Below are 14,018 nucleotides of genomic sequence, written 5' to 3' on the forward strand. Positions count from 1 at the left end.
CAACGTATGTGATAGACTTAACTCCGAGCAACGCCCGTAAGAGATGCAAACACATCTTCTTGTCTTTTTAAAACAAGTTGTGATTTGGGCTTGTGGAGCTAGAATTTTGGACTAGAGTATCTTTAAGTTTGCTTTTTCGTCCAACCAAATATAAAGCATTGTTGGGCTTGGATTACCTTTTATTATTATACGGTTTTAGTTGATTGTTAATTATTAATCACTTAATCTCCTTTTAAATTATTCGCTTTTTAGTTAGGTTTGATATAATCTTAATAAGAATTAGATAGTAATTCTTTAAGAATATTAGATTGTTCTTGAGCGTCAGATTTTGTTTCCGTCCGTCTTTTTTTTTACAATGTTATTCTATTATTTTCCACTTCAAAATGCCTAAGAAAATTTGTTTAGAAGATGCATAAAAATGAACCTAGCAATTTAATAATGCAAATAATATTTTTGATTCTTATATTACAAGCTTGAATGTCTGATCATATATATGCGTCGACTTATTTGACTTGAGGAAGACAACACATTGGCTATTTTTAGATCATGTATCGATAGACAAGCACATATGATCTATTCTAACAAATTCCTTTTTCACTTTTGATGTAAAATAGTTCAATTTCGTACGACTAGTTTATTAGTTTAATTTACTCCATGTTGGCATATTAAAAGCAATGCATAGCAATTATCAATTGGCATGCCTCTTTAAAGAAGATATATACACAATCTTCTATATAGTAGCCTAAATTTGATGATCAATCTAAAATGCATAGCGACGACACTCTGACCTGGTTATATATTTGACATATGACTAATTTAATTAAATATCAATGATTCTGTGAAAGGTTTAAGTTTTAATGATATAAAATCCAATTATTATAAATAAATAGAATACAAATCATTAAATCAAACCTATACATCAACAAAAAGTTTTTTATTTTTTTAGTTTTAATGTATTAAATAGAAGGGAAGTAGAGGATGTAAAACGTGATATTATTAAATTTATTTAAAATTTAAATACACTTATTTAAATGTCTTCAACTGAAACGTTTGACCCCTCCACTGTTTTTGGCTTTTATTTGATATTTTATTTATAAACGGAATAATTTTGATTTAAAGCTTATTTTTAGTGAGCCAATAAATAAATTAAATCAAATTGATTGAACGGGCTAAAAGTTATTTAAGTATACTTACAATGGTATATTATTAGTTGTAATAACTATTTTGTTTGTTCGTGCGTTACGTTGGAAAAGTCGACCAAATAAATAGTTTTAGCATGTAAATTTCTTTATAATTTTTGTTGGAGGCATATGATTTATTCATTCTGGTTAATAGTTAAGAATAGTTTAATATTAAATGCCGATGGCTATTCATCGTTGTCATATTTAAAGTTGTTTTTGATTTTTTTTTTTAAGAAATCTACAATAAAGTCATAATATTTTGGGTCAGGTTACAATATAATCACGATTTTTAAAAAAGTTCCGATTGTTTTATATTTTGTCCAAATTAATGAAATAGTATTTACTTTTTTCAACAAAAAATAACATTTTATCTTATAAAATTAGATAATCTAGATTTTTATGTTCAAATATATGTTGGTATTAAACCGTAAACTGACCCATAATATTGAGAATTTATCAGAGATTTTTCAATTTTTTAAGGAAAATGATTAGTATTTTCTTCATACACAAAAAATTGTGATTTATAAAGTTGTATAATATAGCATTTTAAAACACCAAATTATTGTGTATAGACAAAAACTTTTGTGTATGAACCAACTTTCATTGTTTTTTTTTTTTTTATTTTTTTATTTTTCGATGATTTGAGTATTTGTTACTTCTAATTAATAAAGGGGTAAAATGATAAATTTTATCGGTTGCTTCATCTATTTGAAGGTTTTACCACACAATATGTTTTTTATTTAGGTGTTGATTGCTTTTTGTCCGTAGATCTTCTTGGTCTTTTCAATTTGTGCAGTGCAAACCACGCGTAAACATTAGTCTTTGCAGACTGTTTGTTTTTTTAAGACTGCAGACCTAAAAATGTATGCGCGTCCTCTTCTTGGTGCAGATGTGGACTAGAGTCTTCTAACATCTTCAGACATCTTCTAGCCTAAAAAAACATATATATCTTTATTTTTTTTAGCTTTTTTTAATTTATATTTATTGCAATTTTATTAATGATAAACAATTTGAAAAAAAGTTACAATACTTAAAAAAAAAGGTTTGACGATACAAACATGATATTTTTGACAAATTTATAAATAAAAATATATTATAATAATGATCGTTGAAGTTGTTTATATAAATATGAATAAAAAGAATCATAATATATTGTTATATTTCTATGCCAAATTTTATAAAACATTATTTAATACAACATCGTCAATTTTTTGAGAAAATATTTATGGTACGTTTTTAATTGATTTAATTGAAAAAATCGAAGTTTATTTCCATCCATTTATATATCAAATTGTTTGATTCGTAATTACAATGTTTTGTATAACTTTGTGACCAAAATTGTTGGTTTTTATCAAATATATACGTTAATTCGTACAATTTTTTTCACTTTTTATACAATAATACATAAAAGTTGATCTAGATTTGTTAATTATTTATAAGAAAGTCATAAAAATATTAAAAAGACACTTTGAAGTTAAAAAAATAGTTTATTTTAGTAGCATGCAGATGTTAAAAAAACAAACAGTCTTCTTTTTTCAGACTGAAGATGTTTGGTTCACCTTTTCTACTGCAGAACTCTACAGGTGTGGTCCGCAGACTGCAGACATTTTGGTTCAGAAAAAATAAATGACCATATATGCTTACCTTTCTTCCTTTTTGATCTCCAATTTCAATTTAGAACTTTAAAATTTTGGGAAATTTCATCGACCATAACGATCAATTTGTTTAACAAAACTAAATTAAGAATTTTATTATTTTGATTGATTATTGTTAAACAAAGTTACTAGTAAACCTCCTATGCACGGTTATGATAGTTGTTTTTTAAAGAAAAAAAAGTCGAACTCTCCGTGATTATATCAGAAAAATATTATTCGGATTCCATACTATAGTAGGAGTTTATTAACTTATTTGCAAAATATGAAGGCATATGTGATTTTCTATAAAAGGCAGTTTTCTTTAATATTTGAGGCATTGTCATATTATGTATAGCTTTGATGTACATATCGTTTATTTTGTGAACATGCCTACAAGTGTACAAAATTGTTTTGGTAGCTTATTTTTTTATGTGGCTATATCAGTAACAAGTCATCAATGTATCCTTTTTTGTTTGACTAAACTGCATAAATGATCTCCGTGGGTTAGCTGAAAATTGTCATTTTGGTCCGAAAAGGTTTGAGCCAGCACTAAAGGTCCAAAGTTTCATTTTGTTGTGAGTTTGGTCCAATTTACTTTAAATTTTTTTGTAATGACTATTTTATCATTTTCTTTTGCTTTTTCAGTTTTATTTATTTATTTAAATACTTTATGATTAAAAAATTAATAAAAATATCTCTCTTTCTCTCTCCTGATTTTCTGATTAAAAAATCAAAAAAATAAATAAAAATAAATATCTCTCTCCTAATTTTCAAATTAAAAAAACAAGAAAATAAAAATAAAAATAAATCTCTCTCTCAAGTCGTCATCTGTCTCCCACATCTAAAACCTTAACACCGTTAATCTTCTTTGGTTTTAGTGTATGGATATGAAAAGCAAAAGAAATTTGGCCCATAAATATATTCCTCTCATCCCTCTTGCATCTGATTCAACTTTAGCGTCTCCCATTCCACCACCATCACATTCGTTCATCCAGTAGGAGATGTTCACAGCGACATTTGATTCAAATCCCTTGTGCATATGATTCAAATCCACCGACAAACTTCTTCTTCATTTGCTACTCCCTGAGACACAAATATGGGATGTTCATGGTGGCAAGGGTTTCATGGAGACTGTTCTCATCTGATGGCGGCGCTATGGTTTGGACAGGCGGCACATCTAGGGTTTCCAGCGGTGGTGATGAAGAGTTCGAGTTCTTCGTGTAGCCGAGATCTCTTCGTTGTTTTTTCCTGTGATTCCACCTTTACGACGAGCTCGATTTCACTGTAAATTGATTTTAATGGCGGGTTGAAGCCGATTAGGTTTTCTATTCGGGTTAAACCGAGTGTTGTCCAGTGGATCCTGTCAAATGGGTGATGTTTCTTGATCTATCCCATACACACAAATCAATTACAAATTTGTTTTTTTGGGGTTTTTAGTTCCAGAAAATAATTTTGAAGAACATACGATTTCATATTCGTTTTCTGGGTTTTTTTGGGGCTTCAAATTCGATTTTAGGATTTTTTGTTTATTTAGTTCTAGAAATCTTTCAGATTTATGAGTTTGTTTGTTTTGTATGTTTGTATTTTTTTTAAGAACTTTAGAACTATGGTGTGGTTTGGATTGTGTTGTGTGTGTGAGAGAGAGAGAGGGGTATATTTTTATTAATTTTTTTTAATCATAAAAATATTTAAATAAATAAAAAAAGTGAAAAAGAAAAAAAAGGTAAAATCTTTATTACAAAAAAGTTTAAAGTAAATTGGACCAAACTCGCAACAAATTGAAAACTTTGGACTACTGGTGTTAGTCCAAACCTTTTTGGATTAAAGTTGCAATTTTCAGTTAACAACAGGGACCATTTGTGCAGTTTAGTCTTTTGGTTTCTTATATCGTTTTGTATTGTACGAATACTAGGTCTTTATCATGGTTCTAAATAACGTAAGGCGTGACTTGGTGGCATACCCGAGCCTCAAGTTTTGAGAGACATGACGAGGCCATGACGTTTTTCAAGGCGTGACAAGGCGGCAAAATTTTATATATTTGTATATATTTTTACCATCATCAAATAACATAAAAAACCATATATTAACAAAAAAACCCAATGTTTTCTCATGTCAATATACATTTTATCTAACATATATATCGTCACCGATTGACAATTATATTAAGAGTTTACAAAAAGTGTCAGTTTTGACAATTATATTAAGAGTTTACAAAAAGTGTCAGTTTTCAAAACGTCGGTTAACATTACAAAAGCATGTTACATCCTTGGAGTAGTAACCGTCTTCATTTGTATCCACAAAACCTTCATCAGAATTAAATTCAAAATCTTCTTCACATTCCACTTGTTCTTCATCCGACACAAAATCATCATCATGAAGTTCTCTAGCCTCTTGGTTTGTATTATCAATTGCTTCTCCACCAACCTCCAAACCCTCACCTTCTTCCATTTCCTCATCGTCATCATTAATATCAACAATCCACGATTGTGCCTTACTAGCATCGAGAGAACGCAATACATCTCTATTTTGTTTCTTATTTCTTTCCCATTTGTTGATGAGTTTGGAATTAAACTAAACAAATACAAGATTGTGTAATCTTTGGCTATCAAGCCTATTTCTTTTCTTTGTGTGTATCTGATTAAAAAAGGCACAATAAAGTTAGATAATAATAAAATTACTTATTAAGTAACAAATTATTATTTATCCATTCAAAAGCACTCCAATTTCTTTCACAACCAGAGGAACTAGTGGTTAATGAGAGGATCTTTATAGCCATCTTTTGCAAAGTTGGTGTTGAATTTCCATAAGTCATCCACCAAGTAGCTAACAAATAAAAAGAAACATTAAGCTGTTTTTTTGTCTTGTTTTACAAGTATTTTCTGGGGCACTTTTAGAAGTTTTACAACATACCTGGATCATAAGAACTGCTATTTTCGGAACACCCATTTGCTGCCAATATTCTTCCAAAATCTCCTTCTTTTTCCTTGTACTTTGGGAGCTCCATATTTATCACCTGATCTTGCTTGTCAATGTCATCACGAAAAAACTTTTCAACACATATGAAAATTGCATCCGAAACCATGACATTATCTTTTATGTTTTGATCTTTATATAAATAATAAGGATTTAACAGGTAAGCCGTCATGTGTAGTGGACTATCAAGCCGACCTTTTGCTCTTGTCTCAATAATTTCTATGATAGAACGATAGTTAATCTCCACATTGTTGAAAGCCATTTTTATATCTTCTTTGGCCTGTTGAAGCTCTCCATACAAGAAGCCCATTGATGCCTTTTGATCTCCATTAGCTAGTCGTAGGAGTTTCACTAACGGGGAGAAAACCTTTAAGCATAAGTTTACCCCATTCCAAAAAGATCGGCTTATCACGATTGCATAAGCTCCTGTTCCATTTTTTTTTTGGACCATTTTGATTGTGTCCATTCATGACTAGTAAACATATGTTTTAACTGGACCCTGTGGTTTGGTTGAATTCTCAATTTTGGTACCAAAAATTAAAATTTGATAGGATACATCCTTGTGGTTTCTGAAAATTGCATTGTATGTCCTTGGTCCATATAAAATAACCAAATTACCCTTTCTTTCCTTTTTCTTTTTCTTTTAACTTTTTGTTATATATATTATTGTTTTTTATCATTATTTTAATAGAATTAATATAGAGTATTTATATAAAAAATTTATTTTTTAAATCTAGTTATCTAACTTATATAAAATCATATTATTATTATTTATTTATTTTTTGCTTTATTTATTTATCTTTATTTTTGTGGTTTAAAAATCATTTAATATTTTTGACGTTTTATTTAAATATATTTTTTAATGTTATTTTTTTGATGTTTTGTTCGTTTAAATTATATATAAAATTATATTTTTTCATATAACTATTACCGAAAAAAACTAAGTAAACCTATATATATATATATATATATATATATATATATATATATATATATATATATATATATATAGGTTTACTTTTTTTTTTTAGAAATAGTTATACGAAAAGATATAATTATTTAGACAATAAATAAAAAAGCACTGACATATAAACGAATGATGTAAACGAAAAAGACATAAAACATTAAAACACATATAAGAACATAAACAAACATATAATATAGTAATACAATAAAAAAAAATTGAACATAAATAAATATAAATAAATTAAACGAACGAACATAAATGAACGTAAATAAACATCATAAACGAACGTTCGCGAAAATAAATGAACGAACGAGACCATTGTTCATGTTTGTTTTTTTAACTAAACGAATGATAATTTTTATTTATGTTCGTTCATTTATCAAATAAACATGCATAAATGAACTTCCCGCCGAAAAGTTTACGAACGGCTCACCGAACGTTCAGTTCAATTACATCTTTATATATAAGTGAATGATGTAAACAAAAAACACATAAAAGCAACATTAAGTAATTATATTGGACAACCAAAACGACAAAAAAAAACATTAAAAATTTATTTAAATAAAGCTTCAAATTTTTTTAAACCACAAAACAAAGAAAAATAAATAAAGCAAAAAATAAATAATAATAATAATAATATAATTTTATATAATATAGATAATTGATTTAAAAAATAAAAATAATTTTATAACTAATCTATATTAATTCTATTAAAATAAATATAAAAAACAATTATATATATATATATATATATATATATATATATATATATATATATATATATATATATATATATATATATATATATATATATAGGTAAAGATTATTTGGAAAACAAAAAAAAACTAAAAATCATAAAAATACATAGAAAAATACTTAGAGATCACAAAACTTTTTTTGAATTTTTTTTGAAAAAACCGCAGCTTTTTATACAAAATTGGTGAAATTTTTTTTGATAAAAAAATGTTTTTTTACAAAAAAGAAAATATATTTTAAAATTTTTTTTTTCAGCGAATTTTAAAAAAAACCTGCGATTTTTTTATAAAAAAATTCAAATTTTTTTTGTGATCTCTAAGTGTTTTTTTATGCATTTTTATGATTTTTAAGGTTTTTTTGTTTTCCATAGAAACTAAACCTATATATATATATATATATATATATATATATATATATATATATATATTGTTACAAGAAAAAAATAAAAGAAAGAAAGGGTAATTTGGTCTTTTTATTTGGACTAAGGACCAATAGTGCAATTTTCACAAAAACATAGGGATGTAAAGTATCAAATTTTAAACTTAGGGACTAAAATTGAAAACTCGACCAAACCAGAGTGATCATTTCTGTAATTTACTCTATATTAGTTTTAGTTTCTATTTCAGTTAAAACTCTTTTAATATATCTCTTTAGGTTTCTTATTTGGTTTTTAGGAAGTTTTGTTTTGAATGCAAGCTTTCATAGTATTTAGTTTTATTCTCCACTAGGCGAATGCCCGCGCGTTGCGCAGAAACACCTATATAGTTGAAGTTTTTACAAATATATGATTTTTTAAATATAACAATAACGTTGTTGTTAAATTTGATATAATAATTTGTATATATACTAAATTGATATAATATATTGATTATTTTGAATTATATGATAATATATACATTTATTATAAGTTCTTATTCTCAATCGTTTAAATGACTTCTACCCGCGAGTTACACATGAATAAAATTAAATATAATATATGATTTGATGTTGTTTATAGTTGTTTTTATTGTTAATTAATTTTTTAAAATTTATTTGCATAATGTTTTAATTTCTATCATTATAATTATTTAAAACATCAAAATTGTTTTTTTTATTTTAAAGATAACAATATAATCATTTATATAGAGTTGTTTTTAACTATTGTTATTGTAAGTTATTTTAAGCTATTTATTTGGAAACTTTTAACGATTATAAAAATATATTTAAGAAATATTTTAATTAAATTAAAATTACAATTTAGTTTTTGTTTTTATCACTACAATTTATCACTTTTAACTATTTATAAAATATTCATTTGTTTTTTTTAAATGGAACTGAAATTTATATTTGAGTTGACATTGTAATGCGCAGAAACACCTATATAGTTGAAGTCTTTACAAATATATATATTTTAAAATATAACACTAACGTTGTTGTTAAATTTGATATAATAATTCGTATATTAATTTGATATAATATATTGACTATTTTGAATTGTATGATAATATATAAATCTATTATAACGTTATAATCTCAATCGTTTGAATGACTTCTACTCGCGAGTTACACATCAATAAAATTAAATATTATATATGGTTTAATATTATTTATAGTTGTTATTTTTAACTAATTTTTTAAATTATGTTTGCTTAATGTTTTAATTCCTATCATTATAATTATTTAAAACATCAAACATTATTTTTTGATTTTAAAGATAACAATATAATCATTTATATATAGTTATTTTTAACTATTGTTATTATAAGTTATTTTAAGCTACTTATTTGAAAATTTTTAACGATTATATAAATATATTTAGGAAATATTTTAGTTAAACTGATATTACAATTTAGTATTTGCATTTATCACTATAATTTATCACTTTTAACTATTTACAAAATATTATTTGGTTTTTTTAGTAGAACTGAAATTTTTATTTAAGTTGACGCTGTAATATTATATTTAAATTAACAATTTAAGTATTTTGTCCAAACTGTTCAAAAATTATAGCTTTAAACTGATAATGGTTTACATGCAACAACATTTTAAATATAATAAATTAAGTATAATATGTTAAAATTTAAAGACATAACTTTATAAATAGAAGTAAAGATATTATTTTAAAATTGAAATTTAGTCTATTTATGATTACACTTTAGGTTTGATATTTATTTAACCTTATTAACCAACTTACAATCATTATTAGAAAGACACTAAAATTAATCACTTTTAATTATTTATAAAATAATCTTTGGGTTGTATAAGTTAAATAAAATTTATATTTAAGTTGAGCCTATAATGTTATATTTTAATTAATAATTTAAGTATTTTATACAAATTGTTCAAAAATTATACCTTTAAAATGATAATGGTTTACATTCAACAATATATTAAAACTAATAAATTAAGTATGATATGTTAAAAGTTAAAAAAACATAATTTTATAAGTAGAATTAAAGATATTATTTTAATATTGAAATTTAGTTTATATATGAATACACTTTAGATTTGATATTTATTTAACCTAATTACCAAATTATAATTATTATTATAAAGAAATTGAAAAGTCATGGGAGTTTCAAATGAATGTGGTGAAAGGAAAAAAGAATGGGGGTTTCAAATACATGAGATTCAAGAAAAAATGCTAGCTTTATAAGTATGTATGATTTCAGTTTATGTATGATTTCAGTTAAAGTAGAGGTATATATATTTCCTCTTTTATACAACCGAAACCAAGTATTCCTGTATATGGACTCCGCGTTTTTTTTATTTTGTCGTCAATTACGAACCGGTAGTTTTGGTTTAGTATTTGGACCATTGGTTTAGGACCTATTTTGGCAACCATTATTTTCACGATAGTAATCTGTAATCTAACCTAATATGATAAAACATTAATCATGTCTTAAATTTTGCGGCCTAAATACATCCGTTTTAGCTTAACATGTCCTCTTGACTCGATTAGTGTGTGATTGATAAATATTGAAATATATTTTCTATGATAACCACCAAGTTTTTAGTTTTATATGTTGGTACTTAATTATATATCTTTAAATAAATACTTAACTGAAAACGCATATGTAACAAACTAATTTATTAATTAATTTACGGTGACAATCTTAAAAATAAGTAATTTTCAAAATTAAAAACATTCTCAAGAATCGTTCATATGGGTTTTGTAAAATGAAGGAAACACAAATGAGTTTGAAATTTTCAATGAAAAATTTCAGATCTCAAAAATGAAATATAATTCACTAATTCAGCATTGAAGACTCGATATATACAACTGTTTTATTTTTTATTATTTTAAAATAAACAATATTCATATTTATGGCAAAGTTACTGTAATGGTTTCAATTTTTTCACAGTTATTATAGCGTTTATATAAAATGGCGATTTATAATATTCCGGTAGTTTTTAATGAAGGAAAATTTAGATGTTCGGACACCGGTTCTAATTATTTAAATGAAAATTTTATATTAAACCTCGAATTAATGGAGGAGGTCTATTTATTTATAAAATTGTAAAATATAATAAAAATTTAGATTGTTTTGGTCAATAGTCCTTCAAACTATGTTTTAAACAATGCATTAAGATGGTTAGTACTTTTATATGCAGAATATATATATATATATATATATATATATATATATATATATATATATATATATATATATACACACGCGTTAAAACATATTTCTCTTTAAAGAAAAAAAATAGTTTTATATAAAACTACGAAACTACCGATATTTACTCTTTCTTGTTTCAAAATAACATTGATTCACCTAATGACTATCAAATCCAATGCCTAATGGTCGTTTTCAGTTATTCATTATTCCATCATTAGAGTCAATATGAAAATTTCTCAATATTTGAAGTCCCATTTACAAACTATCCCTCTTTCAATTCATATTTTTTCAAATATCTATTTTAAAATTTGATGCAAAAACCATTTTATTTTAATATTTTAATGTAATTGCTTTTTTTTACAAGAGATAAAAATATCTCTTTGTAAAAGATATTTTATTGAGAGGGCAATATAGATTTTAGACAATTGGTTCATTGTGACATGTTTTATAATAAAATATCTTTTTATATTTTGTAAAGTGAGATAGTAAAGTGACAATATAGTATTTTCTTGACTTAGTTAACTACGAAAAAAACAAATACTTTTGAATTTCCCATCATGTTCGTTGAAAGTTACCTTATCAACATAATTTTTATTTGAAAGGTCCTATAATTCTTATTATAAAACCATGAAATTAGTTTAAAAATGATATGAAATTGAAAAGTAAAAGCAAAGCGATCTAAAAAGTCAAATAAACACTTACAGGAAGGAAGGAGGGTGGTAGGTGTGAGCTTGACCCAACCACTCAGAAGCCATCGCCTCCTCCACCACGATATAAAAACAGCTTCCTTGCACTCTTTTCATCTCAGCTTGGCCAACAACAAGCTTCCATAACATCTTGTTCTTTTTCATAGCTTTTAGTCATTTCATTAGTTTTCTTCGTAATTCCATTCATTCTTGATCTGAAAAACAAATTAAGGGAGAAATATCAAATATGCAGTGTGTTGCTCCTTCATCGAGTATTGGGTTCAAGTCATTACACGCGGTTTCCCACCGAATCGTTCAACCAACTCAGCTCACCGTTCAATGTGTTGCAAGCCGGTATGATGCCGGGGCAACCAACGCTACTAATCTTCCCCTGTCAGCAGCTGCGCCGACCACCAACAACAACTTCGCATATGGAGGGGTTGTTAAGAGCAGAACCGATTGGCAGAGCTCGTGTGCGATTTTGGCTAGCAAGGTGGTGTCGCAGCAGCAGAACACCGAGAAATCCAACGGTGCTGATAATATAACTGTTGTCAATGGACATACTAGTTTAGATCTAGTTCCGATTGATAAGTTACCGAAGCCGCTCACCATCGCCGATCTATCACCGGCGCCGTTGCACGGTTCGACGCTGCGCGTTGCGTATCAAGGTGTAGCTGGTGCGTACAGTGAAGCTGCCGCCGGTAAAGCTTATCCGAATTGTGAGGCCATTCCTTGTGATCAATTCGAGGTTGCATTTCAAGCGGTTGAGCTTTGGATTGCAGATCGCGCTGTTTTGCCGGTTGAAAACTCTCTAGGCGGGAGCATACATCGGAATTACGATCTACTTTTGCGCCACCGTCTCCACATCGTCGGAGAAGTCCAGCTCCCTGTTCACCACTGCCTTCTAGCTTTACCAGGCGTCCGGAAAGAATACCTCAACCGCGTGATTAGCCATCCGCAAGCTCTTTCTCAGTGCGAGCTAACTCTCACCAAACTCGGCTTAACCGTAACTCGCGAGGCTGTCGACGATACTGCAGGAGCAGCAGAATTCGTGGCGGCAAACAACCTCCGTGACACAGCGGCAATCGCATCTGCACGCGCCGCCGAGCTGTACGGCCTTAATATCCTGGCCGATGGGATCCAGGACGATTCAAGCAACGTCACACGATTCGTCATGCTTGCTCGTGAGCCAATCATACCACGAGTTGACATCCCGTTCAAGACAAGCATTGTATTCGCTCACGACAAAGGAACGTCGGTGTTGTTCAAAGTTCTATCGGCGTTCGCATTCCGGAATATCAACTTAACCAAAATCGAAAGCCGTCCACATCGCAACCGTCCGATCAGGCTCGTCGGCGACGAGAACGTAGGAACGGCGAAACACTTCGAGTACTTGTTCTACGTGGATTTTGAAGCTTCAATGGCGGACGTAAGAGCACAGAATGCATTGGCCGAGGTTCAGGAATTTACATCATTCCTCAGGGTGTTGGGTAGCTATCCCATGGACATGACCCCTTGGTCCCCTTCTTCTCAATGATTTATTTATGACGTCATTTTTTTCGTATGTTTAGTTTTAAATTAAAATTGCCTATTTTTTGGAAATAAAAAATAGGCAATGTTTGAGTAAATATGGTGGATAGTCATCAAGCCAAGTTGAGAACAAGTGATGGTTAATAATTCCAAATTTCTGAAATATATGTAAACAAACTTGTATGTTTTATTGGTTTTTAATCTTATTCAAATCTCAATTTATTATATTATATTTATTATATTATATTATATTTATTAGCTAAATAATGCGTGCATGTTGTCGAGTTCACCTACCACTACTCCACTACTAATAGTCTAATACGTCATTCAGATGCGATTTTGCCATTAGTGGTGTATTGTATTCCAACAGTTAATTAATAGATACATATTGATTTTATCGTATATAAAATTAAATTAAATAGAGTATACGAGGTAATGTTTGATATCGTATAAAATTCCCCATGAACCCTTTTCATTAATAACCCATAATATATAAGTAACATATGAGAAAAGGGCCAAACAATAAAAGGGCCGGACTATACAAAATAATACAAATACATAAATTAATAATAATACACTAACAGCCCCCGCAGATTGAACGTGTCGAATGTTCAAACTGGTCCGAAAATCGAGAAATAACGGAGAAGGAAGACTCTTGGTAAAAATGTCAGCATACTGAGAGGAAG

General features: G+C 27.9%; 1 protein-coding gene and 1 pseudogene across 2 annotated transcripts; one reads left to right on the forward strand and one right to left on the reverse strand.

The window, feature by feature from the left end:
* Positions 1-4,984: 4,984 nt before the first annotated feature.
* Positions 4,985-6,606, reverse strand: LOC145087870 (uncharacterized). 2 transcript variants are annotated; one of them, XM_079025970.1, is made up of 2 exons: positions 5,726-6,606; positions 4,985-5,449 (listed from the first exon to the last, which is right to left on the reverse strand). In XM_079025970.1, exons 1-2 carry the CDS (start codon positions 6,252-6,254, stop codon positions 5,427-5,429), a joined length of 552 nt encoding a protein of 183 aa, XP_078882096.1. In that variant the 5' UTR covers positions 6,255-6,606; the 3' UTR covers positions 4,985-5,426. The 2 variants fall into 2 exon arrangements, with proteins under 2 accessions (XP_078882096.1, XP_078882095.1); XM_079025969.1 differs by having other exon boundaries at positions 4,985-5,638.
* A 5,261-nt stretch (positions 6,607-11,867) lies between these two features.
* On the forward strand, positions 11,868-13,557 carry LOC145087869 (arogenate dehydratase 1 pseudogene; annotated as a pseudogene).
* The last annotated feature ends 461 nt before the right edge of the window (positions 13,558-14,018 follow it).

Source organism: Lactuca serriola, chromosome 2 (assembly GCF_051521515.1).
Source record: "Lactuca serriola cultivar US96UC23 chromosome 2, Lser_US96UC23_V15, whole genome shotgun sequence".
NCBI lineage: Eukaryota > Viridiplantae > Streptophyta > Magnoliopsida > Asterales > Asteraceae > Lactuca > Lactuca serriola.

Coding starts and splice junctions, on each gene's coding strand:
- LOC145087870 (XM_079025969.1), bottom strand. CDS start 6,254: ATGGACACAATCAAAATGGTCCAAAAAAAAAATGGAACAGGAGCTTAT. Junction 5,639..5,725: donor TAGCAGTTCTTATGATCCAG/GTATGTTGTAAA, acceptor TTTATTTGTTAG/CTACTTGGTGGATGACTTAT.